Raw genomic sequence first — 27,834 nt, 5'->3', positions numbered from 1 at the left:
TCCTGACAGTTATAAATAAATCAAATTCGACTATCATATATCGCGCCGAAATTCTCACGTGTGATTGAATGACTAACACCTCCTACCGCTCTATAAAAAAGCGACACGATTTCTTTAAATAACCAGAGAGGTCAGAACGGCGGTTCTAACTAGTACTAGTGTTTTCTACATATCACGATTAAGCCACCAACAAAAGAGCGCGCAATCTGTTTCTCGAGAATAGCAGTTTATAAATTTTATCGCATTGCAGTTGATCATAAATCCTGAAGGAACCCGAACACATCTGTGAAAGGTAGGATGGATGAACGCCTTTTTTTATTATTAATATGCGCATTTTAGCGCGCAACAGTTAAAATAACTTAATGTTTCTTTGGTTTTGGTTTTTCTTTGATATTATTTTTAAAGTTACTTAAATAAAATAGTTTTAATAGAATTCTATTTTTTAAAATTAAAAGAGACTAGTTCTTGTTTGCAAGAACCACAACATTGAAATACAATTCTAAGTGAATTTTATAATAATATTAATAATATTGGCAATTATTAGCACAGGCGAATTTCTGAGTCATTACGTGTGTCTCCAAAAACTATATTATTTTATAAACTACATATTAATTTTAAATCCATGTAAATCTTTTGTTTTTTTACAAAAAAATATTGGGCCTGGTATAACGTGTAATATGCATGTAATATTACTGATCACATATACATATGTAGCGGTATGCCAAATTAAGGTTTAAATTATGACCTTCAAAGGTCAAAGGTAGAAGAGATCTTTAGGAAAGGATATGCCGAGTAAACGTCCCCATAGGTTTAAATATCAATGTAGTAGCATGTCAACATGATGTTGTGTTAGGCAACCCCACCCCTTTCCTTTACATCTGCCCTATAGATGGCGCTTCTGACCACACATCATCAATATCTGTTAACAAAGCGTGTGAAGTCATCAAAACCAAATTGATGTAAGAAAGATTTGAACCAATTTTGTATATGTTATGTGAATTGATTAGTTTGGTGGTCGCCTAGCTTTGGTTTACTCTGTCATATTCGTTACGGGCAATATCAACATCGCTACAAAATTAAATCAAATCAAGCAATAGTTTGGACTTGGATTTTAGAAGCCAAGTTCTTTAGATATACAAATTAACACCATAAAGGAATGAGAGGTAGTATCTGGTGTTTCTGAAATCTTTATATGCAGTGTCGGGTGTGGTGCAAGTGAAATATGCTTACCTTTCTAGTACACACGATAAAACTTTATAAGTCGACATATCTGACAAATAGTTTCTAGAACATATTTACATGGACAGTTCATATAGTTATCTCCTTTTGTACAATACTTCCTTCAGGCCCAATTAAAGATAACACTAAAACTCTTCTAAATTTGGACGAGATTGTCTTAACTAAATTGCCCAGACTCGATTGTCCCGTTTGATTAGGCTATTTGAGGGAAATGATGATAACCTATTCAATAGATCACTTAACCCACTCAGTGCAACATTTACAGAACAAACAGATTCATATGTGTTCTCTAAATTTCCACCACAGTTCTGTCTGACTGAAATAAATTTCGGCTTTGAAAGCATTTAACAAGTGCAAATATAATTCAGTTTTACTCATTTTTGGGCTAGCGGGAAGAGGAAATTATTTCTAACCCTACATAAATATTTTTGACATTTCCTAACTATTTCGTTTAGCAAAAAAACAACCTGGAGGATATGAATATTGCCATATATGAATAAGTTTTTTTTAAAACTCGTCCTTGGAACCTAAACACGGAGATTTTATCTATCATCTCTATGTTGACATGTCAATGGTTAATAGAAAGCTAAGGGTGAATATTTACCCAGAAATATTATAATGGTAGGGTACACAAGCTACACTGACTGAGTGTTAGCAATATCCCATTGTATTTTGGAACCTCTTCAATTTAAACCAGTTATATACAACCAAGTCATGATGTCTTTAATTTGGGCTGAACACATGGCTAAAACGTGATCAAATAGTTTAGTTAAAATATTCTTTTGGGATACCGGATGTACATCTTGCTTCTTGGGTATTTGGCACATGGAAAAAATTCTGCAAAGCCTCTTTTTCTTGAAGATTAAAGTTGAATCTTGTAATGACGGCATCCTGTATTTGTGCTTCCTTAGTTTGATGTGAATCTTCAAGACTCTGAAATAAATAACTTTATTATAACCCAAATTCTTGAGTGTTAGTGGTTATTTTAAAGTGTCATTACATTAGTGAAAGGCTGGATCTTGACCAGAAGGTTGTATAATGGTCACCCTTCCGTTACACCATATGTCACGGATATTGACAACATACCAAATACCAACTAAATAACAAAACGCCTTTCTCCTCAATATTCTTTTAAGATATTTTAAATCTTCTACCAAACGAATCGTGCTCCTCTCGGCGAAATTATTTATATCCCCAAATAGATAATTGCGGATTTGTGCTGATATGCTTAAACTCCATTTAATGCTGCAATATATTGTCTTCATTTGATTAATCTGTCAGAATCCCACTACCAAAATCACCACACCGTGAAATCATTCTTTCCAACAACGAACATTCTTGTTTCTCCGATTAAGAAATACCGGGAATGATTTACAATGTTTCAGATCAGCAACACTGTTTGTATCAGTGGATTGTTTGTACGACTAAATTGTTTGTACGAATGGGCTGTTTGTATCAGTGGATTGTTTGTATCAGTTGATTGTTTGTACGAATGGGCTGTTTGTATCAGTGGATTGTTTGTAAAATGAATTGTATGTAGTATTAATTTAATTTTAATTAGAGCATTTAATTTTGTGCTGATATTTGGTAAAGAATTCGCAACAAGAATGTTTAAACACAATGTAGTAACGGCAGCCAACGGACATATGTTATAAGTTAAACCCCAAATTGGTATTTTTACATTTCTTTGACTACAATTTAACAAAGCAGGTTTTAAAAGTTGACATTAAAACCAAACTTATAAAAATGACTAATACGGATTCCAAAATAGCGAGTGTCCTGAGAAGCCAATACGATGAACTTGGAAGTTTATTTGTTTCTACGATTCCTGGAAGAAGGAAGCAATATTGTTCTCGTACACCTAGAATATTGAGTTTTTTTTAAAAGGACGGTATCAGTCCAGATGTCTTCATCGCCGGTACAATTACATTTGATGGTTTGAGACATCTCTGTAGTAATTAAATTTGAAAATAATTGTTTTTATGTGTAAATTATTAATTTGGATGAAATAAAATCAAACAGAGTACAAAATATTGGCGGAAACGTGTTATGTATGGAACGAGATTTGGAAATTTTCCCTGTTATGTCAGCCAATCGAATTAAGTGACAATGAAATCGATAAATGCTACTAGTTTAAGTTAGTAATTAATCTATGTAACTGAAAACAACAGGGAATAAAGAATTCCATATGTTTTTTTTAAATGTAGCGAGTTCCAGTAAGTTATAGAATTTGTGCGTCATGTAAATCAAACCTTTAAAATTTCAAATACAGTATAGTCAGTTTTTGTGGTTAATTGCAGCTAGTTGACATTCATACATTTTCTGTTTAGAATTTTAATAAAATACGTTGATAATTCATCCCTTAAGAACTGGCATTAGCAACTTATCTCCCCAGTGTAGATTCACTCTAAATAAAATGTTAATATGTTGTTGGGTGTTTTTTAATGCAAAAGATTTTACGACATTTCAAATAGACTTAACATTGATTCATCCACTAATCACGCGTCCCATGATAAATAGAACGCAAGAAAAGCTAGGGCAGGAAAACGAGTCATCATCTGACATGTCACGTTGTAGCATACATTTTTTATCCAATAGAAAACGAGCGCGCCAAAATAGAAACAGACGTAATGTTAAGTATGTGTACATGAAACAAATGTTATCTATATAAAATGGCGTTCGTTCAATGTGTTTGTCATTAATTCCACCGGTCTCTGTAAGTTTATATATGTTCCCATTTATGTTGAGATAGGGTGAGGCGAACTTTTTTGTTTTCATTTCCGGTAATGCCCGAGTTATTTTTGTTTGGCGGGAATGTTTTAGTTATCACGTTTTGGCGCGAGATCTAAGGTAGATAAAAAATGTGACGTCTCGTACTTCTGGGTCTTCTAGAGGAGAAACAATATATAAAGGCAAGCACTAGAGTATAATTTTTTTCCCTTATTTTTCTTTGTTCTTGATGTAAACAAACTATTTTCGTCAACACCTATACGAAAATATATTGATAACATTCTGGATTGCACACCGTTTTAGTTAATATGCACATTATAATTACAAGTTTACAAACTCAAAACTTATACAAACCTAGTATTTTTGATTAAGCCTGTTATAAATTAATTAACGTTAGTATTTATATTTGTCAATCAGTGATTGGACAACCAATTGAATACAGTGGCGATATCAGATATACGCGCATGGATATGACGGATGAAATTAAACATCAAAGACAACACGATCTAAGGTGTGACGTGGATAATTTCAGATGGCAAATTATTAAAATTATTTATAACAATATTTTTTGTAGCAGTTTAGATATATTACCCAACAGCCAGTATATAAGTTGGTCCCAATTCTAAAACGAATAGACCTATAAACCGCACCACAGCCACATATAATGTTAATGTTTAAATATGTAGCTGGAACGCAACTGAGAACAAGCAACATATCCACTAATCTATTCCACCAGTATATTAAACCAGATTAATACAAATATTTATATCCAGTGCAGTATGTGGCAACCTTCATAACACTTTTTGGAGGTATATTTTATTAAATATATACACTACTGGGTGGTGTTAAATAGAGAATTAGTGGCTTGTGAATACCGTTTAAGGTTTGGGTTTGATATTAGATCAATTAGTAACCAAGCCTGATTGTTTCTCGAAATTACATTCTTTGTGCGATCCATTGATAATACTAAAATTTCTGAAATTGAATGTGTAGATATAATTTTGTTTGGTATGTTCTATGGATGATCCTAAAATGGCTGTATAGAATGAATAGTTCCATGACCTCTAATAACACCACTCCTATTCTAAACTATCCGGCTCATGACGTTTTAACCTACACCTTCAACAAAATTATTCACTGATATGGCATACTTACTCTTTATAGAAATATCACTTTACCATTTCTATGGTCTGGATCAAATAGCCATCAACTGAGTCCGTTGTCAGACAACTACGGTTCCTGAAAGTCCAATGTAGATCGTCTCATTAATGATTAATACGCGATGTGCACGAGACTGAATATGAGAACTCTATAACAAATTTATTTGAAAAAAGAGTCACCCCAAAATCTATCAATTTTGATAAATCATAGGCATAAAGACACATCGCTTGCTGATTTGTGCAGGATTGCTGTTCTATAGTAATGGGAGTTAACTTTCCGAGAAAAAGAAAACCACGAGCATTTGGTAGCAATTCAACACCTTTTGACTATGCCACACCTTACTATATACTCTATAACCTATTGTTTATATGTGACCTATATACATGGGTAATTGGCGAGAGAGAAGTATAAGTACGGGACAACCATCGAGTTTTCATATAAGACGAAATAGTCCTAAGTATACTCAGTAAATTTAAATACATTATCAGTAAACGTTGAAGGTCCAGTTAGCTATAGGTAGTGATGGGTCTCGTATACAGGCAACGAATGCTTTACTCAATACCACTTCTCAGACTTCTCATTCTTACCTAATCTCATCAAAGAGAATACAGTCCTATCTTACGTTCTCTGATCTTGTGTAATAAAGCGTTGTGGAGATTTTAAAGGTGTTAAAAATCAGATTAGATATAATAATAACACTGACGGCCAATCTTGTATAATTAAACTAAAACACGCGACTTATTAAATCAGGATATTTAATCAAGCTCATGACTTTGGGACAATACATGTACTTATAGGGATGTCCGACAGATTTATCATTAGTTGGCTTTCAAATTCGAGTCCCGTCAATCTATTCCCCCAAAAAGCAGGTTTCATAATTTAATATACAAATCGCCTTCAGGGCGTTATTTCATATCAAACCAACTTCAACGGGCATATTGTAACCATCTGGAATACATTCTAATAGTACGAAATATCTTCTAGAGTTACTGTTTAACCCACTATATTGCACACTGTTTCACGCCAAACTGAATACATATTTAGAGACCGAAAAGCACATTGAAGAGCGGAACGTGATGGGGTGGTACTACCCGACCCTAAACGATTGATGTAGTTGTTTTATCTAAAAGCGTATAGTCCAGGTACCTTGTACCTTTTCGGAGTTTGTTCCATCCAAAAAATCGTAAATCCGTGCTTGTGTATTGTATTCTTATTTCAAGTTTTATCTGCACTACTTTAGTAATTCATATGAACAAGGATTAGATCAACACGCATTTTTAACGAGCGTCAAATGTGCGATCTTCTGTAATTTGAAGAGATCTGATATAATTAGCAAAATCATGCAAATGGAAATTTACTATTTTTCTCAAAATATTAATAATTGATTTGATTGTAGGTCCAATATTCCAGAATGAATCACAAATATAGACTTTCAGGTAATGTACATCATTGAAATCGGTCAATTCTAACGTACAGTTCGGATTACTTTCTATTGATTCCACATCGCCATCTTTAATTTCTTGTACATGTTCGATTGACGTCTGAACGATAACCCCTTTTATATCCATGACCATCGAAGCCAAGAGGGTATCTAATCTAACCTAAAGTACACGCCTTTGTTAAATTTAGATAAGAATATTGTTAATTGCCCTTCTATCGTATTGCGATTAAAGGGTGGGTTAAAATAAGTTATGTCATGTTTTCATGTATTATAATTACCAATTGCGATATTATTCTAAACATACCTGTCTCTGCTTGCTTTTACAAACCTGGGGTCGAACCCATGACTTGCAAAGACAACGGGCCTTATGATCTACAGTGCACACATTAGACCATTTGGTCACCGATTCTTAGTTTAAATGTAATTCTTTCCAAGGAAATTGTGGCCCAGATACGTCTTTTAGTTTTACAGCTGTATTTTATTTTGTGCAAAATGGCAATTTTAACCAGAATCTTTATAAAAAATTTAGTTTACATTGAATAAAATAAGACAGAAAACGTATGAAGATCAGATTTGTTGATAGATAGATCACGATCAGAACACGTGATTACCACATTTATTCTTACCAGACAATTGGTCGATGCCCTCTGTCGAGTTAAAGGTTTAACCCTATCATTTCATGTACACAATACGTTTCCAATATCATAGCCATATTTCCCTCTATTCTAGGAATTAGTTTGATTCGGACAATGCATAAGGTCTTATGGCATCCCCTGTACAATTTTGGGGAACATTTACTGATATTTTGTAAAACTGTTGAAATATCGAGCGTATATGGGAGCATTAGTTTTACTCCCAGATTTAAATGTGGTCGCATAATTTCGTCACCTGCACCTGAGACTAATCATTCAGTCGCTTCGTTCATCTGGGTGCTCTGGATTGTAAAATTAATATTGAATCTTTTTAAAATTTATTTCTATTAATAAAACTAAGAGATCCTATCGAATTTCACCGATTATGGAATTAATACACTGTATTATGATGCGAAGAAGCCTGTTGATTTTGAACATTTTCCGATAATTAGTTGTTGTCGTTAATGACTTTGAAAAGTCTTGCAGGTGCTCCTGGGACTAAATTTATGATCTGATGGACATTATTGAGTTATTGCCGTTGTAAGTAATCGTCCAATTGAACTTTTTAAAAGGGAATTTAAATTACACCCCCCCTAATCTTTCCAAGAATATAACATCAAACAAATGATTCTCGTATGACCGTCAGTCTCTAACTTAGCCTTACTAGTGCTTGACACTATCTGAGTAGTAATATAGATGATTTAATGTAAAGATAGATTTATTATAGAATACTATATTTTCTTAACCCAGACATAATAATAAACATTGTTATATCATAACAATGAAAAATAACAAAACCATACCAAACCTTTTGTTTTGTATTCTGCTGTGTAACCTATTATTTTACATACAATACATTATGTTACACTAATCGATGTAGCCATCGTTTCAGGCCAATGTCCATGAACCCCCTAATGGAAGCACACCCGTTATAGTCCTGGAGGTTCAAACCAAAACTAAAAAATAAATTTAGCCATATGACTTAAGCAAATATATAAACATCGTGAAGCAGTCACTTCAAATTTGTTGAATTTGGGGATTTACAGTCAAGTCCAAATCAAAACTGAAAGTTTCTATTTGTTGTATATCAGATGGGCAGGACTATTGTAAAACACGTCACAGAGCTATGGGACTGATCAGATAATTAGGTTGAGGGTTGAAGGTTGAATATAAATACAAAACATTATAAAAGAGAATCGTCATATGTATATCTTATAAACACGGGTTAAAAAAAACCTGTACTCATCATTATTTATCTATTATAGTTATAGTATGTAAAACAAAGCTTGGTTAGTAGATTTGTAGTTTATCATAATTTTACTATCATTATGCGGTTTGGATGCCAAATGACAGTACAGTACTTGGTTCATTGTCTCATTAATTGGTAGTTTCACTTATTAGGCTTTTAGTGTAATAGTTTTAAGTCTTAACATTCTATTTCTAGCTAAAACGTAAACTTAATTTTAAAACACTTAAAGAGAAGAACTTTAGAGAAAATAACTTAATGCATTTTCACAACGAAATGTTACTCTTTATTTCTGAAGCTAGTAGGTTGCTCATGCTCATTATCAATATTGTTAATGACCGCTTCCATCTAACTTGTGTAGTTCAGACTTTGATTAGGTGGTTTTTGAAAAAAGAGTTTAGAGTCAAACTATAACTTTAAAAGGTGAAGTTTGCACTACACACTCCAACAAGGATGTTGATTATCAAGGTACATTTCTTTTGAGTATTTGAGATTTTATTATACATTTATTGGAATATATGAGAATTTCTTAAGGTAGTGTACATTTGTTGGATTTGCTGAGTGGTAGTTAAATAATGTATTAAAATTAATTTAGAACGCGTGCTTTATGAAAAAAAGTCCCGGGTTCGATGCCAATATTGGCTGAGGAAGTTTCTCGGAATTTTCCGTATTAGTTTGAGGTTGGAAGGATAGTCTGGGAAAGAACATCTTCTAGTCGCTGGGATGGAACGAAATACGAGGTTTCGCTGCCATGCACTTAAAAGAAACCGCGACATTTGGAATTCGAAATAAGAGTTGACCGTAGCGCCGTTACAGCTGTCTTTGCAAAGCACACTGCATGTCGTATTACCCTGGTTAGACGTTAAATTCCATTTCATTTCATTTTGTTTTATTCTATGAAACATCATAAGGCATATTCTTTACCTAATTTACTTGCCCGAACCTATATTAACCATACATCATATCACCTCTACCTATTTATATAGTAAAATACTGTATTATATACATCGTGTACGTAACATGTGATGCTCATTACTTAAAGGTCGTGTTTTCTTGTAGAAGTTGGTGATCAACGGTGCTAGAGAAACATAGACACACAGTCGAGATGGTGAGGGAGACGTATGTCGTCCAACCCGGTGGTGGGTAAGTCTACTTTTTTTTCATTTTTTGTGCATTATTTGGAATGGAAATAATAATATTTAATCGTTTAGTAACTTTAGGTGACATATGGAATTTTTTCACTGGATTGAATAAACGCTCACGTAAATGGTGAGGTGCCATTGTTTTGTTGGGAAGCCGGGGTGGGGCGACTATGAAAATAACGAAGCATATGCTTTAGGGCCCTTAATCCCGCTTTCTAATATTAAGTCTACCATGGAGGGGCCCTTACTACGTAGAATGGGAAGCCAGGGGTGGGACTACTATGAAATAATGAAGCCTAATATGCTTTAGGGCCCATAATCCCGTTTACAAATATTAGGTCTACAATGAAGGGAACCTTATGCGTAGAATAGGGAAATTTAGTGGTGAATATCTAATGTACATTAATTTCACTGGGATCTTTTCTATACGGAATTTCACCATTCTTTGATGCATCATGTCTGTATAACATTCCCCTAATTTACATCAGCCATAAAACTAGCATGGGTTTTTTATTCACACCGGTGACTTTAATATCTGATGGGATCCAATACTTTAATATTATCAAAATAAAGCCGCGGTTTCCGCCCCCACCCCCACATCCAAAAAATTACCGTGGGAATATTTTTCTGCTGTTTCAGGGTTTCTGGTAAAGGATGTACCGACAGAGAAAAAATATTTGTATTTCTGACTATTGTGTTTGCCTTGTTATCTATTGCTTTGATCATAGTGTTGGCATTGGAACTGACAGAAGATCATTATTATAGCGGTAAGTGGAATTTAAGTTAGGTAAATCACCTCTTTTATAATATGTCTCATGTTAAAAGATGACGTAGAATTAATGTACATTTAATGTGTCGCATATGGTTGGGTAACATACCATTATTCTGGGTTTATTTAGTGCCGACTTGCATACAAAAAGGAATTTTTATCATGATTACATACAGCACCGTGGGGGTAGTTTAGTGCGCTATGTAAATCGTTGTATTATTATGATTAAAGTGAATATTATATTCATCGCTGTCGCGATATTAATACGCCTCAAATATCAAAGTTCCTTCGAGAATAAGAAGACACGTATCTTCTTTAATAATACTAAAATCTATTAACTTTGATCAGTCTTACGTATTGCATGTATGGAATTGCAAGTATTAACCATACTGTTAATAGGGATCCAAATGTTATAGAGAATGTTTAATCCAATATGGATTAATGATTATAATTACAATGTTATCTTATTCTGAAAATGAATGGCCATAGTTGAATTTATCTAAAACAAGTTGATATATATTTGTATATTGTGAACATAAGAAATATACAACGACATGCGAATAACGGAAATTTATTCTAACTTTACAGTGTTTGTATTAAATATAGGCCAACATCTGCAAAGTCAACTGTAAAATCTTATTTATCTATATAAATATAAATGATTGTTTCTACAGATGTATTTATGATACCACCTAAGATTGCGTGGGAGTCATTAATTAATATTATATTCAGAATGATTTCAGACTTCTATAAATACATCGAGTCACATGTGTTCGCCCTAGTTTCTAATAAAAGCACCAGCATTTGTTGGGCACCTGGTTTAAGAGAAACCGTGTTTCCATATCAACATGTATTGTATTATATCTTATTTTATCAACAGAACGTTAAATTAATATCAACTGTTGAACGTTCATATTACTTGTCTATGTGGGTCGGTTACTGGAATCTAGACATTAGCAGAAAGGCGGTTTGAGTTCAAGCGGCTTTTATTGTAAGAATGTAATATCCCCATAGTTCCATTGAAATAATAACTACAGTCCTCGGGTGTATTCTAAATAAAACCATTGAATTTTTAGCTTTTCATACGCTTACATGTACATTGGTCGAATATAACCTTCGTATAGGGCCTCTCTGTTCTCCCAGTCCCCGCCTGTAAACAACGACGAGGCTCCATTCAAATATGTATATTATGTCCTTTACATTAGCCTGTACCAAAGCCTACTGATTTATGATAATGAAGTCCAAAGTATCTTCCCTTGTTCACCTCGTAAACGCCCAAACTACAAAAGTTAGTATCCAGTCTGCTTGAAATGTAGATAATGCAATCTAATATAATCTATGTTTCTTTTATCGCAACTAATTATTAAGTCTAACAAATTAAATTTCAATTGGCCAATTTATTCGTCCATGGTTCTGTGATGTGAATCAGTATAAAATGTCTGCTTTTCACCTACCTCAAAGAACTCATAACGCGGCAATCATTGTGGGCATAGGTTGGGCATCTGCCTGGCAACCTATCTTTAGTAATTTTGAGAACCCAAATTTGCAAACTTCTATATTTAAGGTGTTTCCCTCAAATACAATATTACGATATGCCTGCTTGAAACCGTTCATATACAAAGTAAATTGGCAGAATTGTCAGTTTATTGAATCAGAAGTTCACGACTAAGAATTTTCCTTGTTCTTAATTCATATTTCGGGATGTTTGAATTTGTTGACATGAAATCTGTTAAATTTAGAACTGGAAATATCGGTATACGCTTTTAATGTTTCAATCGATTAAAGGTCAACTAACCCAAATCCATTCCTAAATCTATTAACTGATTCAGACATTTCAACAACCTGTAAAAGTCTTTCTAATCAAAGTCTTTGTGTTAAAAACTCCCACAGATAGGCAATCACCAAATGTTTATCAGTTCCTGTTTTCAAATATGGCATGCATTGTATAAAAGAGAATATTTTACCCACTCGTGAACTAGTTCGTAATTTACATCCTGATATTATTTAGAACAATGTATAATCATTATTTGTAGGTGATCCAGAAAGCAGAACATGTATGGCTATTGAATGTGTGAAAGATTGTAAGTACAAATAATACACCATTTTAATAAATATAAGACAGTATATTTTAAATAAAATTCAATACAGTATAGTCTAATCTATATACAGTGTGGTATATTCTAAATAAAATACAGAACAATAAGGCTGTACTAATTAAATACAGTATGGTATATTCTTAAATAAAATAGAGTACACCAAGGTTGTACTTAGTAATTACAGTATGGTCTATTCTAAATAAATTGTAGCGCAGTTAGATACAGTGGTACTAATTAGATACAATGTGATCCAATCTATATAAAATAGAGTACAGTTAGGCTGTACTAATTGAATACATTATGGTTTAATTTATAAAAGTACGGTACGATAAGGCTGTACTAAATAAATACAGGGTGGTCTATTCTAAATAAGATACAGTACAGTTAGGATGTACTAATTAAATACAGTATGGTCTAATCTACATACAATAAAGTACAGTGAGACTGTACTAATTGAATACATTATGTCAAGTACTGTATATATAAAGAGAGAGAGAGAGAGAGAGAGAGAGAGAGAGAGAAATGGGGTTTAACGTCCACTCGACACAAACTAGGTCATTTCGGGACTAACATATGGTTTAATTTTATTTACATAATTCGCTTGCCCGTAGGTGTCTTTAGCAGTGGGAGGAAACCGGAGGACCCGGAGAAAACCCACGAGGCTGGACAGGCGACCCTACTCCTTGCCACGTACAACCGGGGATTCGAAACCACGCCAGTCGACTCAATGACAGACTTTATGATACAGCGCGCGCACGCTAACCATTCAGCCATCCAACCCCCCTGTATATATAAAGCACGGCACACTGAGACTATACTAATTAAATACAGTGTGGTCTATTCTAAATACAATACAGTACAATTAGGCTGTACTAATTAAAATACAGTATGAAGCGGTACTAAATACAGTATGCTCTATTCTACATCCGGCTGTACTAATTAAATACAGTATAGTTTATTCTTTATAAGATTGTCCTTATTACATGCTATACGGTATCTAAATAAACAAAGTAAAGTAAGACAGAACATTATTCTAATAAAACATAATGAAAAAAGAGATGATGGTATGATTATATTATTTGGACTCGACAGTCAGTTTTATTCAAAGGTGCCAGTTTCTCTATACATTTACCAGAATCTTTAAATTCAAACTTGTGGAAGCCGACCTGAAATTTAATTACCCACTCATATTTTAACATTCGTCCTTTTCTTTTTCAGCTGCAGCTTTGTTGAATTCTATAGATTTTTCTGTAAATCCATGTGATGACTTCTATGAATATTCCTGTGGTAATTGGATAAAAAATCATATAATACCAGAAGATAAATCTTCGTTTAAAAGATTTGAAGACACCAGAGATAAAGTTGATCTAATGTTAAAAGGTGAGATTAGTAAATAGACAAAACAGTGTGCTTATTCAATGGAATAAATGAATCACAAGTCTCAATGTTACCTAAATACGTGTAATGAAACAATCTCCAGAGTCGCAAGACAGCAGCTAGCCGAACGTTGAAAATAATCTTAGTGTCAAAATGATAAAAACTAATTCTATATCATTTTTAAATATATGTGCTTACATACATAAATTTGGTTAATTTCTTATCGTTGTTTCATTACCATCCTTAAAATAACTGACATTCACTTCTTGTTTTTTTTTCAGCATTACTTGAAACACCAATTTCTAAAACTGAGAGTAATGCTACCAAGAAAGCTAAATGGCTTTATAAATCATGTTCAAATGAAGGCAAGACATTTTATAAATTAGGATAACTGTGGAGATCGTGCTATACTTTCCTCTTTATGAATGATATTTTATTTTAAATCAGTATGTGTATTGATGGGTGTTTAGCTGGAAATAATTATCATTTCTTCTTTTACTGGACTTTTGAATTCAAATTTTTCAAGCTAAATCATGGATTTATGTCCAATCTTATTTTTCTTCATTTGCCAAAGCCTAGTGAAATGTCCCATACTGTATCCGCTTCGATGAAGCCGGAGGCCTTATGGTTTTGCTGCTTACTGTCGGTGTACACAAAACATCTATGGATAGTTGAAATGCTGTTCAATAAATATAGTGATAACACAGTCCTTAGAATCTTCAATTACATTTCTATATACTTCTTTTAAAAATATCCCATTATTAGATATTGCACCAAATGCAAAATAAATAGCACCATGATTTTTTTTAATAAATGGGTTTTCTTGAAGTTAGTTTAAAATTTCTATATTCAACCGTCTGGTTTACTATAGCGAACAAACTTAACGTTCTCTTTTATACGTAGAATTACATACATAATGTAGTATTTCATCCAACAAATAAAAAGATAAATATTTTAGTACATTTGTTTTTTTTATCAACTATTTAATGTTTTAAATATTTTCTTTATTTTCCAGAAGTCATTGATCAGCGTGGTTTAGATCCTCTAGGTCCGCTATTTAAAGATTTGGGAGGTTGGCCAATAATAACACCACAATGGGATGGTAGAAACTTTGACATAGAGAATCTCTTGATAAAACTTCACCAACTAAATACAGATTACTTACTGAAGGTCACAGTTCGACCAGATGAAAGAAACTCGTCAAAGAATGCAATCGTTGTATGTACTACACGTTACGATAATAATAAGAAAATATGTCGCAACTAAGAGTAACGGCACCGTAGAGGTGATGCGCCAACGGACTTGAAATTGATGTTTTCATTCGAAGACAGCCATATCCAAAGCCCATAAGCCAATTATCCTTTTATCTGATCGGTGCTATAATACAATTATTTCTGTTGATTGCATCTAATCATACTCCAAATCGGGTATTTCGCACCAACGCAATGTTTTCTTTGCCATAAAAGGTAATAGTTGAAATTTGTGTGTCAAATTGTTATTGGCCAATGACGTTCCCATTGATCAATAAAAAGCACGTAACTTGGAAATCTGAATCAACTATAACACGTGTGGATACGAGGAAGTTTCATTGACTTGGTAGATTGGAGTAAGGTAATCCATGGAAATCCGAACATTTCCGAGAATATGCTCAGTCATTCTAAATATTATGCATTTCCTTTATAGCTTGATCAAGGAAGTTTAGGATTACCATCAAAAGATTATTATTTAAAAGACCGGGATGATAAATATATATCTGTATATGAACAATTGGCGCGAGATTTAGCTAGAATGTTTGGTGCTGAATCAAGACTAGCTGCATCTGAAACCAGAGAAATGATTGACTTGGAGATAAAGTTAGCCAATGTACGTAGATATTTATTATAATTAGATTATTATTGAACTAACAAAAAAAAATTCCTTTGTTAAAATTGCTATTTAAATCGACGATATATGGTCAAAGGGGAGGTAATTATAGATTGTCTGTGTTCAACTGAACCAAGAATGTAGTTTGAATTTTTAGTCAATTAGAGGTGAATGTTCATGCTAAAAGACAGGAATTAGTAAAATTACCCACCAACATGACGTCATAGACTCCTTTGGCGTAGAATTAAAGCGAGACGGTTTATCTCCTTCAATATGATATGTTTGGCTCTTTATCGTTTTGTAGATTAAATGTTATAATCCAAGGAATAGAATGGATTTAACTCTGAAGACCATGAGGGTGGGGGTTATTTCTAGTCTGAAAGCAACTGGCGTAACTTCCTGATTGGACCGTAAGGTAACGAACTAACCATTTCATGTTTTGATGTTCAAAAATACTCAACTCTATGATTTATTAATTTTCAGTACACTTCAGCAATAGCTAGTAGAAGGGATCGAAATAAACTCTACAACAAAATGACGGTTGCGCAGTTGAGAAGAGATATTCCCTGGGTAAGTCTAGAAAATATACTTTGGGAGTTTTTTATCCAAGACAATGGTTCATCCTAAATAGCGATATATTTGATACTATACAAGTCATGATGTAAGGTAACAGTAGATAATCTCCCAGCTTTTATTCAGTCGGATTAAAAAGAGGCACATCAAAAGATTTACCCAGCACTCATTGGTGGCGCTGGCTTGTTTATATGATCTGCAGAGGATGTCCAATGTTTTTAAGAACTGTCATAATGAACAGAATTGAAGCATTTTGGACTGATATTTCCGTTAGCGATTCAGATTTTACAATAGTGTAGTATGTAAGTTTATAAACAATCCCTAAAATCAAGATCAGCTATTTTAAAAGACATAGAATTTCAAAACTAGTGCTCCATCCCATTAGATTTACAAATACTGAGTTATCAAGTTGTTATGGGGTAGTTAATTAAATTAAAGTTATTTATGTTTTATAGTTTGATTGGAATAGATTGTTAAATGGTGTATTTAGAGATGTAGATATACCTATACCAGACTGGACACCTATTGTAGTTTATACTCCAGAATATCTTAAAAATATGGTACGACTTGTTCGCAATACTTCTTCCAGGTACAGTTTATTTAATTTATGTGTTTAATTAAGCCTTTGTTTACATACGATTTATGTTTTTTATGCGTCCATATCTCATGATTGCGACTGTTGATTATCACCATGGAATTTAGTCTAACATTTAATTTCAGAAAGATTTTTTATTCTTTAAAAAAAAAAATGATGTTATAGATCATTTCAGTATACATATACTTTATTCAACGTTTCTATAATTAGGACAGTAGCTAATTATTTAATCTGGAGATTATTAAAGGATAGATTATCAGATTTACCCGAAGGTTATCGAGCTGTAGCCAGAAATTATAACAGGGTAAGTAGCAGTTGTCTTCCTTGATCTATATTAGTTTATAGACATGTTCAATAATTGTGTGTTTTGACAACAAGTGTAAAGTTGTTCTTCCTACTTCAGTTGTTAATGTTATATTGTAGAGCTGAGAAGGCTTGTTGTTTTATTTGTGATAGCTTGAAATTCCTATGAATGATGATTTATCATTTCACGCAAAGGTGGATTTGGTTTCATGAAAATAAAAAAAACCCAAGTGACGGGTTTTACAACATTTTTATATTTAAAGACAATCCTTGGAAACAAATGTGTATTTAGATCATGTTATTTTTTTACTTGTTTGGCTATGTTGACCGTACCATCGGTCAAACAATAATATGAGTTAGCCTTGTTGCATTACCTAAATGATTGAGATTAAACGCCATGATGACTTTCGCTCGTTGGTAAAATAACTATCGAGTTTGATCACGATTGCAAAGGACAATTAAAGTTCAGTTAATACCAAGAGTAACTAAGGTAGTTGACAATCCTATAGGATACTAGTATTCTTTGAATAAAATGAAAATTATTATGATTGTAGGTTGTTTTTGGTATTAAGCGGGAACAACCAAGATGGAAGATGTGTGCTGAGTATGTCAAGAATACTTTAGGTCATGCTGTAGGAAGGATGTTTGTAGAAAGATATTTTGATGAATCATCTAAAGATAAGGTATGGTCAAAAATAAAATAATTAAATCTAAATAATACAACAAAGCGTAAACCGCTTTTGTTTACGAACAGTAAATAATGGAAGATGAATCTGTGTAGGCTTAGATATATAAAATAAATGTTTTAACTTTGATAATATCGATATATACGTTTTATTGTAAATTCTTCACGACTAAATATGGATGTAATAATATGTTCTATCAGTTATATCATTAGTTATATTATTATCATTAATTATTTTTCTATCATTACCATCATTAGATATATATATATCATATTTTTATTTATATCTTATCATTAGTTATATTTCTATCATTACCACCATTAGATATATATATCATATCCTTATTTATATCATATCATTACTGATATTATATCATTAGTTATATTTATAGTTTTTTCTTATTTTATTTTAGTCAGAGGTTATGATCAAATATGTAGAGAAAGCTTTCAATGAAATGTTGATGGAAGCCGAATGGATGGACAAAACTACAAAGGAATATGCTCTGAAAAAGGTATGTGAAATCAATTTCTGAATTTTAATAGTGTTTATGTAAATTTATTTTGAGTTTTAATATTGTTTTTACTTACAGACACTAGTATAGCCCGTTCAGACGCTTATGTTGAACTGGTTTAAAAAAACCGGGGGTCGTTAAACTAGTTTAACTTGTTCGTCTGAACGCAAATGTGGGGCAAATAAACCAGTTTAAAACCCCCAGCTCCCGACCTGTCTTCGAGAAGGCTTTTTATTTTAAACTGGTTCATCTTGGCCATCTGAACGGGTTGGCTTAAAACCCAATCTGTTTCACAGAGAATTACGAGTCTATTGTAGCGGCCTAGCAAATATTCACTGCGGATCAGTGTGCTTAAAACCCCCCGGCTCCAGCTTGCTTTGAGCATGCGCAGTACGCAGTAAGTTACGTTCTTGGGAAAATGTCAGGGTCAGGCAGTGTCAGTGTTATCGAAAGCGTGCAAGAACCGAATAAAGAATATGAAGCTACCCATGTGTAGTTAACTCTAACCTCCAACCGAAGAGGTCAGAATAATTAAACTGGTTTGGCTTATTGCCCGTGTGAACGCAAAACGATTCTGTCTAAGAAACCGTCTGAACAGTATATAGGAGAAAATAATGCGACACGTCTGAGAAGATCTTACACTAACTTTTTGATTTTATAATTCCAGGCTGATAATATTATTAAAAAGATAGCATATCCAGATTGGATACTGGATAATTATTACTTAAATAAAGAATATCAAAAGGTGAATATATATACTGCCATACCAGATTGCAAATAGAGTTAAGATCACACAGGGTCAAGGTGTACTTTTATTTAAAAATTATTTGCGTTCACATATTATTCAATCTGAAGTTATATTCATTTCACTATAAAGATAGTAATAATGTTTTGGTTTGGTGTTTAAAACAATCCACGCCTATCAAAGTCTTTTAATAACTCATATATTTTTGAAATTTGTGAATGGTCTTGTTGTGGCTTTATAGGATAAAATGCATAACCTTTTAGCAGGTACCACTCTATACAATATTCGTATAACTATAAATCTTATATCTATATCTGATATGACTACCTCTATATAAAATGAATTAGCTGATATGACTACCTGTATATAAAATGAATTAGCATGCAGCAAATGCAGATGACATTCGTTTTTGGTCATCAGACGGTTGATGTGTAATTTATTTCAAGCTAACTGTAAAGTAGTAAACGATATTCCACCCTCGTAGAGTGATAGCAATTGGTTGATTACCCAGGCCTAAATCTTAATGGGGAATAAGTCCTTCTACTGACTGGATTAAACCGTCGTCGCTATGACGCATTAAGACGATTGCTTCCCCCTCCACCCCCTGGAATTACGGAAGAATGTAGCAATGCCTATTGTCATCATTTGATCAAGTAGTTAATACGATTTTATCGAAACCTGGGCTCCTTTCAAAACTATATATCCATAACTGAGTTTATCTTTTTTTATGCTTAATAGGTGAATTACAATCCAGATTATTATTTTGAGAATGTCGTGGCATCTTTAAAATTCCTGACTAAGAAAAATCTCTTACAGCTACGCGAATCTGTTAACAAAACAAAGTAAGTTAGACTACAAATAACTAATAATAGCATGGTAAAAAGTGTGAAAATGGCGGCTATACGCACCTCTTTGGTTTGGGTCAAAAATACTATCATCGATTTCATTGGATTGTCGTCCATGGAAATATTACTATTTTTGGCTATAGATAAAGCCAGAGTTATACAATTATACAGTAAACAATCCGACTTTCTCTTAATCTTTAGAAACAAACACTTAAAGATGAATTGTATAAGGGCTAAACCTGCCTATTACAGGCCGCGTCATTAACAGTTTTTAAATTTTTAAATGGATATCCGAGATGTTGTTTATTATCTTCGCAATGGGACTTGACAATCGGAACTATTTAGACTAAATCTTATCAAAACTTTAACGCCCACTCGACACAAACTAGGTCATTTCGGGACTAACATATTTTTTAATTTTATTTCAATAATTCGCTTGCGCATAGGGGTCTTTAGCAGTGGGAGGAAACCGGAGGACCCGGAGAAAACCCACGAGGTTGGACAGGCGACCCTACTCCTTGTCACGTACAACCGGGAATTCGAAACCGCGCCAGTCGACTCAATGACAGACTTTATAATGCGCGCACGCTAACCATTCAGCCATCCAACCCCCCACTTAAGAATAAAATAGTATGATCTAATCTTGTTTAATATACTTACTTTTCATCATCTATTTGAAAACTATTATACTAAGAATGGTCAGTTCTTTATCTACATCATACATAATGCACCTTTAATCGTGTGGAACTAACAGATGAACTAAATAGTGAATAAGTGCTAAAAGTGTTCGATGACTTTCATCAAATTTTCTACAAACGTTTATTTAGATGCATTGAGCTTATGGGTCATGGCGCCTAAGTGGGTGGACGCTGACTCGCTAGCCTGTTCGACCCCTGCATTGGCCGAGAAAGTTTATCCAGATTTTCCGACGTGGTTCCTCCATGATAGTGATGCAGGACGGATGACCTGACAAGGACATTTGCTTAGTCGTTCGGATGGGACGAAAAACCAAGGTCCTGTGTACACATTGGCGTGCACGTAAAAGATCCCTTGACAGTTGGAATTCGATATAAGAGTAGGCCGTAGTGCCACTGTCCGGGCAAAATTTCCCTTATAGCACACTGTATGGCGTATGCCCGTCCTCGTTAGCCCAGTTCGGAGCAGAACGGTAGGACGTTAAACCCCATTTCATTTATTTATTATTATTATTATTTTTTTTTTTGTTTGCTACAAAATTAATTTTTTTTTGATAATATATGATATTGGCTATTCACCTCTACAAACCTGTTCATAAGCACGTATTCGCTGTATTGTGATTACAGACTTAATCAATCCCACATGTCGTTGCCAATCTACATATGATCTGTGTACAACCTGGCCATTTCTTTGTCTACGATATCACCCTTGGTGGAAAGTGGACGTTAAACTCTAGAAACGAGCGAACGACAATAAGACAGACTTGGTATAGATTTCCTTCCGACTTATGTCTATTTCATGTTCGCAATAAAGTTCATATTATTATGCTGATGTTCTGTTATCTGTTTAGTATTACACAATTCAATACTTTTTGATCTAAACCAAAGAGGTGTAGCCCCTTTAACGTTATGAAATTCAAATGTGACATATATTCATTTATAAAGAAGTTAAAAAAATACCCCCCCCCCCAAAAAAAAAATAAAATAAATAGTGCACAGAGGGCCAGATTTCAAACTCAAGTACAAATGTAAATCTAGGGCTCTAAGCAACACAGATTTGTTATCACTGTTAAAAATAAATGTAAAATTACAATGAAAAGGTATTTTCCTATGTGCACCATTATGGATGATGAGGACATACGTGTTGTGCCCTGGGGCCTACTGTTTACTGTTATTTCGAGTTCGTACAAAGCGCAAAACCGAGCCCATCATAATTGGAAATTGCAGAAGAGTTTGGGGAAAACGCAAACTTCTACCAAATCGCAATGCTCAAATAACCACAGAAATAAAACCCACCAAATGTTTCTTTTAAAATGACCGAAGTATTATGTTGACGAGAGACATTAAACTCAATTCTATTCCATGCTGTGGCAATCCTTTTCACATGTTTTTTTTTATTATTCAAGATGGACAACAACGCCAGCAGTAGTAAATGCTTATTATCAAACAACAGAAAACGCTATCAGTAAGTCACATTAAACTTTAGTTAGTAACGACACTAAATATAACATCCTAGATTGTATTTTTTTTAGCGAACCGCCGTTGAACAGTCAGTGCTGTATTTAGATGAGGCTCTAAGCTATATAAAGCCTGAAGCCCTCTTGTTACAAAGTTACACTAGAAGGTCCTAAGGTGCGTACAAAAACAGGACCGTGAATATCGACAAAAAATTAAAAACAGATAAAAACAAAAACAAAATATAAAATATTATGGGCCCCATGTCCGCTTTAATGGATGGCCATGTCTTCCAAACTATGTAATATTGCTCTACCACGGTTTGATAATTAGTCTGGCGAATCATACCACCACTTTGTTAGTCGCCCTGGTCTTAGGTCAAATTATTGGAGGAGCTGAACATTATGAGAACTGTTTTATATCCAATTTCATGAACCTTTTTATCTTGAAAGATTAGAAATATCAATAATTAACACCACGTTGAGATGGGGCCGGCAGTTTGTTGGTGTTGACTAGGAACTTTATTGTAACACTCATGATATCAAGAATATTTGCTAGCGTGTGCACCAGGTCTTGCTATGTTCCTGTTTATCGACTTGCCACCCTACAGAATATCTTTATTGTTATTTCGGCGTTCGGGGACCACGGTGGTCCTATGTTCGACCCCTGCTTTAGCCGAGAAAGGTCATCGGGATTTTCAGCGTGGTTCCCCCTTGTCATTGGTGCAGAACATAGGGTCTGGCTAGGGACAACATACAGTCGATGGGATGGGACGAAAATAGCCGAGATCCCGTGTACACATTGTTGTGCACATAAAAGAGCCCTTGGCAGTTGGAATTCGATATGAAATTTCCCTATATGACGTATGCCCGTTTTCATTAGTTGGTAGTCCAATCGAGGCAGAACAGTTTGACGCTAAACCCAATTTCATATCATTTCATTTATTTCAGCGTTCCCTGCAGGTATACTCCAACCTCCTTTTTACAGTAAACATTATCCTATGTAAGTAATATAGTAATTATTATGGGAAACACCATGGGTTATATTTTCAACTAAACGATAACGTAATTTTAATTTTGACTCAAAATGTAAAACTAATTACTAAACTGAATGTTATGGAAACCAGAAGTGTTATATTTCCAATTATTGATAGTAATGGTACCATTTAAAATCTAGACGTTACTCGTTCAGCATATATTTACAACCTGCTACCCCAGAAACATTACAAACCCATTTAGAGACACCTAATATAATACTGTTTATTTATTTTTTTAAAATGGTTTAATTACAGGTCCCTAGTATTTGGTGGGATTGGAATGGTAATTGGACATGAAATAACACATGGTTTTGACGATGAAGGTACGTTAATTTATAATAATATTCTTACAAATTACAGTACCGGAAAATTTGTTTCTCAACAACGTGTATCATTTATTAAAAACTGTGTCTTCGTACTAATATTCTTAAATGAAAGATGAGTAACCTATTTCCAAACGATTACAGGCTAAAAATATTTAGTTATATTTTATGCATTGTTTTCAGTTAAAACTAATAGTTCATGGGTTTTTTTTAGCTAAAACTTATATTTTATGTAATGTTTTTTTGTTAGATTTTCAGACTTTATTCATTGCTTTTAATAAAAATTGAGATTTTATGTTTTGTTTTCAGGAAGACAATTTGATGATCAGGGTAACTTACGACAATGGTGGACAAGAGAATCACAAAGGAAGTTTACTGAATTAGCCCAGTGTATGATTGATCAGTATTCTAATTATTCGGTTAACGGGGAATATGTAAGTGAACCATATATATAACACCAGATTATATTTGTAATTATAACAATACATCGAGTCCTTGGAACATGTTGGCGTATACACGATGTGACAATAAAAAAACTGGAATTGGGTTGAAGAGACTCGACTACACTTTAAATAGCTCATTTTGAGACAAACGGTTATTTTTATCTTCTCTGATCTGGTTACGTGTGCAGTGGGAGGGGTTGGGTGGGGTATACTTTCTGCCTATTGTTCTTTAAACATTAATTTTGAGGTAAAATATAGGCAAAGTCTGAATTAAATAGCGCTATAGTATGCCATTCTATTTTAACAGAGATTTATGAGTAATACATACCTGTTTATATTGTACTAGGTGAGAGGTAATCAGACAGTCGGTGAAAATATAGCAGATAATGGTGGCGTGAAGGCAGCATATAGGGTAATAAATATACCATTATTATACATTATAGTGTTATTTATTATGAGACGTATTTGAATTATTCGTATAAAAATATCATTCATTATCAGTATCTGGGCATGTCTTATATATTTCCCTTTTCACATTTTAGGCATATCACGAATGGAAAGAGGCCGAGGAGTTTCAATATGGCCGACTTCCGGGATTGAATTTAACTGCCAATCAGCTTTTCTTTGTTAATTTTGCTCAGGTGGGTAACACTGTGGTTTTTATAGTAATGACCTTATAACACATTAAATCTGATTGAGCTAACAAATTTCCAATGTTCTGGAACGTGGAAAAGGGGGATTGTTGGGCATAACCACTGGCCCAGAGGTTTCATACATAATTATCAAATTACTACGTCCCTGTTTGGATTTTAGCGTTACAACTCTGGTAAGATTTGGACCAACAGAAGAATCAATATCCCTGTTGTTTTCCCTTGAAGCGTGTAAACGCGACACAATAAGTACTAATAAATAGAAATCGTAAAATAAAATTTATACTACTGGGGTTCTTCATTTTGTATTGCTATGGCCAAACCACAGATGTATGTCCCCAGACATGTTCTAACACAGAAACATAACAAAAACAAGTGCTAATAGAGAAGTATGAACACCATATACCATTGTTTTCAATTTATTTTTATAGGTTTGGTGTGCAGTGACGTCACCAGAGGCAGATAGAAACCAACTCCTCACTGACAGCCACAGTCCAGGAGCTTATAGGTATGAAATATAAATGAGATAAACTGGATTAAATTCATAAGACTCGTGGTAATTTCCATTGGCAGAAGTATGGTTTTCTTATTTCAGGCCGCGTATCTAATATGCACAATTTTGCAACTTTATTATAACCGAACGTCCATTTAACCAAGAAAATGAGTTGAAGTTATCTGATTGAAAAAAAAAATACATGTTACTGGAATTGAAATTTCAACCAGCCAAATATAGTTAATACTAGTCTGATTTAAAGTTGAAGATTCAGTAATACCACTGTTTTCACTTAAGATTTTGCGTAATGGATTTAAACTATTATCACTGATAATTTTTTCTAAGTGTTACTTTTGTGTAATGGATTTAAACTATTATCACTGATAAGTTTTTCTAGGCGTTACTTTCCTTTGTACTTAGAGAAGCAAAACAATTTTGATTTTATACTTTTATCTATTTACACAAATCAATGACACCTCTTTAAGGGCAGACTATAGATGTAGAACTTCGGGTTTAACCAAACGCATCAAACTGGTAGAGAACCCCCAATATGCTCATGTACTGCCTGAAGAGGTATCCTACAGACTGCCAAACAAGGAATCGAGACTTGTCCTTAGTAAACCCATAAAATATTTATGAATATTTGGTCTTTAATTCTTTATTTTTTAAAAATAATTTCAGGGTTATTGGCAGTTTGTCAAATAATGAAGACTTTTCTAAAGTATTCGAATGTCCGTTAGGGTCAAGGATGAATCCGGTGAAAAAATGTAAAGTGTGGTGATCGGTTGATTATTATCGATCAAAACAATATGGAGGCGAACATTCCAAATATACACCAATTAAAATGTGCCTTTTAAATCACACGTGACAGAGACAGAGATGGGTTGAAAACGTTCATTACTGAAAAAAAAAAACATATTATGTAATATCTGGGAGAAAATATCACAAACATGGATGAGTGTTTTGTTATTTTGTGGTGCGTATATTGACTTAGATAAAGTATAGTATATATACATATTATGTAAAATTAGTATATAATAAGTTTATGTTGTAAATATATGTGTTGTCTATGTGGTCTAGTCTTGAATGTGATATTTTAACAGATAAATAGCCAATCGAGAAGACATGATTGTGTAACTTTTGTTTTTTCCTCCCTCTTGGGGAAACTGTTTATGAAGACGTAACAAGCACTGGCTGTGTATTGATATATAAATTAAATAAAATTTATTTAAGAAACAATTATGTGTATTGTATACTATCTTAGTACTGTTTTAATTATATTCTTAAATTTCAAATTATATTTTGAATTACAATGTTGAATCTACCAGGAAAATACATTAATTATGAGAACAGCTGTTAATGTTACTTTAATATTTAATTGAAAACGTCTGAAACAATGTAAATAAACAAAGAATATAGCTATGTATACTGTAAATAGTATACATATATTGTATGTTTCACTATCTCTTGTACTGATTCTTGGCATATCTGTTAACTTTTTTACAGACATCTTACGTTGTTATGTTCCTTTCGTCATTTTTTTTATAGATGGAAGATTGATGTTGGAATTTTACTATACGTTTTGTTTAAATTATAATATAGAGCCGTAAAATGGAGTTTTATTTAAAGAGCTAAATCTTCCTTTTGCAGGTCTTTATTTTGACTTCAAATGTTATATAAACTATAATTTAGACATTTATTCACATGCCATGCCTATAATCTAGACCATCGGATAGACGAGATTTAAATGGATTAAACACTGATAACTTCGGTCGGAATAAAGTAATTTGCGTGAAATTTTTAATATTTTCATTTTTCATGAAATTGAAGGTCAAATTTTTATTACGACTGTAGTCAACCAACTAATATGGTATTGGTTCTAGTCACATTATCACGTGTTTGTGTGAAAACCAGTTAGTGTTGTGGATAATATTCATTTAGTTTTATCAACTTAGTTTTTTGGTGTTGTCTACATAATATTACAGTTGCTGTGATTATATATTGTATAGTATGAAAATTATATAATATATTGACGTATCGGAGATATCCCTAGCCCTGTTCAATGACTATTATTCCCTAATCGTCTTAAAATAAGGTGCGATGAGCGAACTAACCGCTGTGACTTATTCCACCATCAATTTAGCCCAAATACATTTATTCGGTAGACTTTAAGGGAGATAATTTTCTAATTTAACAGTTGGTGTTCTCAGTTGTGGAAAACCAGATAAAGTCGCCGTGTCAGTGAAACCCCACTAAAATGATTCAAAGAAAAGATATCAACTATTATTCAAGGGTTAATATGAAGGATAAAACGCTGATGTTTTCGGAAAATTTGGACATGTTGTCAGTTCACTTTATATCGGGGATCTAAAAAAGAACACAACGCTTTTCGGGTGCTCGTATCAGATATTCTGCGATGCAAATTCATGTCATCTTTTCTGAAAACAGATATTGACAAATGCGTCCTTCGTGAATCGTCATCTTTTATGTATTGTTGTATAAATTATGTATCGTAAATTTAGCGTGGATATATCTAAGTAAGGTTTCTAAAAAAAAACAACATATTGCTATAATAATTTCAGTTCATCGGAATTTTAAATTATTTTTACTGCTCCTAAAGATATCAACAATACAAAGGCATTTTTGTATTTTTGTAATGGTGTATTGTAAAATGTTTATCTATCCCTACATATCCTTACCTTTTCTATACTTCTTGTCTATCTAATATGATTTGTCCAACTTTTGTAAATCACTAGTATCACAATTAAAAACATTATTAAAACTC

At 33.4% G+C, this 27,834-nt stretch overlaps 1 protein-coding gene and 1 long non-coding RNA gene across 2 annotated transcripts; one reads left to right on the top strand and one right to left on the bottom strand.

Moving 5' to 3' along the window:
• Positions 1-145: 145 nt before the first annotated feature.
• Positions 146-27,834, top strand: LOC126828705 (neprilysin-4). The gene is made up of 23 exons (XM_050558654.2): positions 146-292; positions 9,509-9,592; positions 10,231-10,358; positions 12,394-12,441; positions 13,675-13,836; positions 14,115-14,198; positions 14,849-15,051; positions 15,517-15,696; positions 16,180-16,266; positions 16,725-16,858; positions 17,075-17,168; positions 17,722-17,850; positions 18,266-18,364; positions 19,032-19,109; positions 19,848-19,951; positions 22,056-22,114; positions 23,055-23,106; positions 23,396-23,463; positions 23,773-23,897; positions 24,253-24,318; positions 24,449-24,547; positions 24,988-25,064; positions 25,731-27,834. Exons 2-23 carry the CDS (start codon positions 9,555-9,557, stop codon positions 25,828-25,830), a joined length of 2,214 nt encoding a protein of 737 aa, XP_050414611.1. The 5' UTR covers positions 146-292; positions 9,509-9,554; the 3' UTR covers positions 25,831-27,834.
• On the bottom strand, positions 1,824-6,906 carry LOC130013544 (uncharacterized). The gene is made up of 3 exons (XR_008788732.1): positions 6,876-6,906; positions 5,125-5,208; positions 1,824-2,172 (listed from the first exon to the last, which is right to left on the bottom strand). It is a non-coding gene; the product is annotated as an uncharacterized LOC130013544 (long non-coding RNA).

Source organism: Patella vulgata, chromosome 7, assembly GCF_932274485.2.
Source record: "Patella vulgata chromosome 7, xgPatVulg1.2, whole genome shotgun sequence".
Classification (NCBI taxonomy): Eukaryota; Metazoa; Mollusca; class Gastropoda; family Patellidae; genus Patella; species Patella vulgata.
This window is presented reverse-complemented; position numbering and strand designations above follow the sequence as displayed.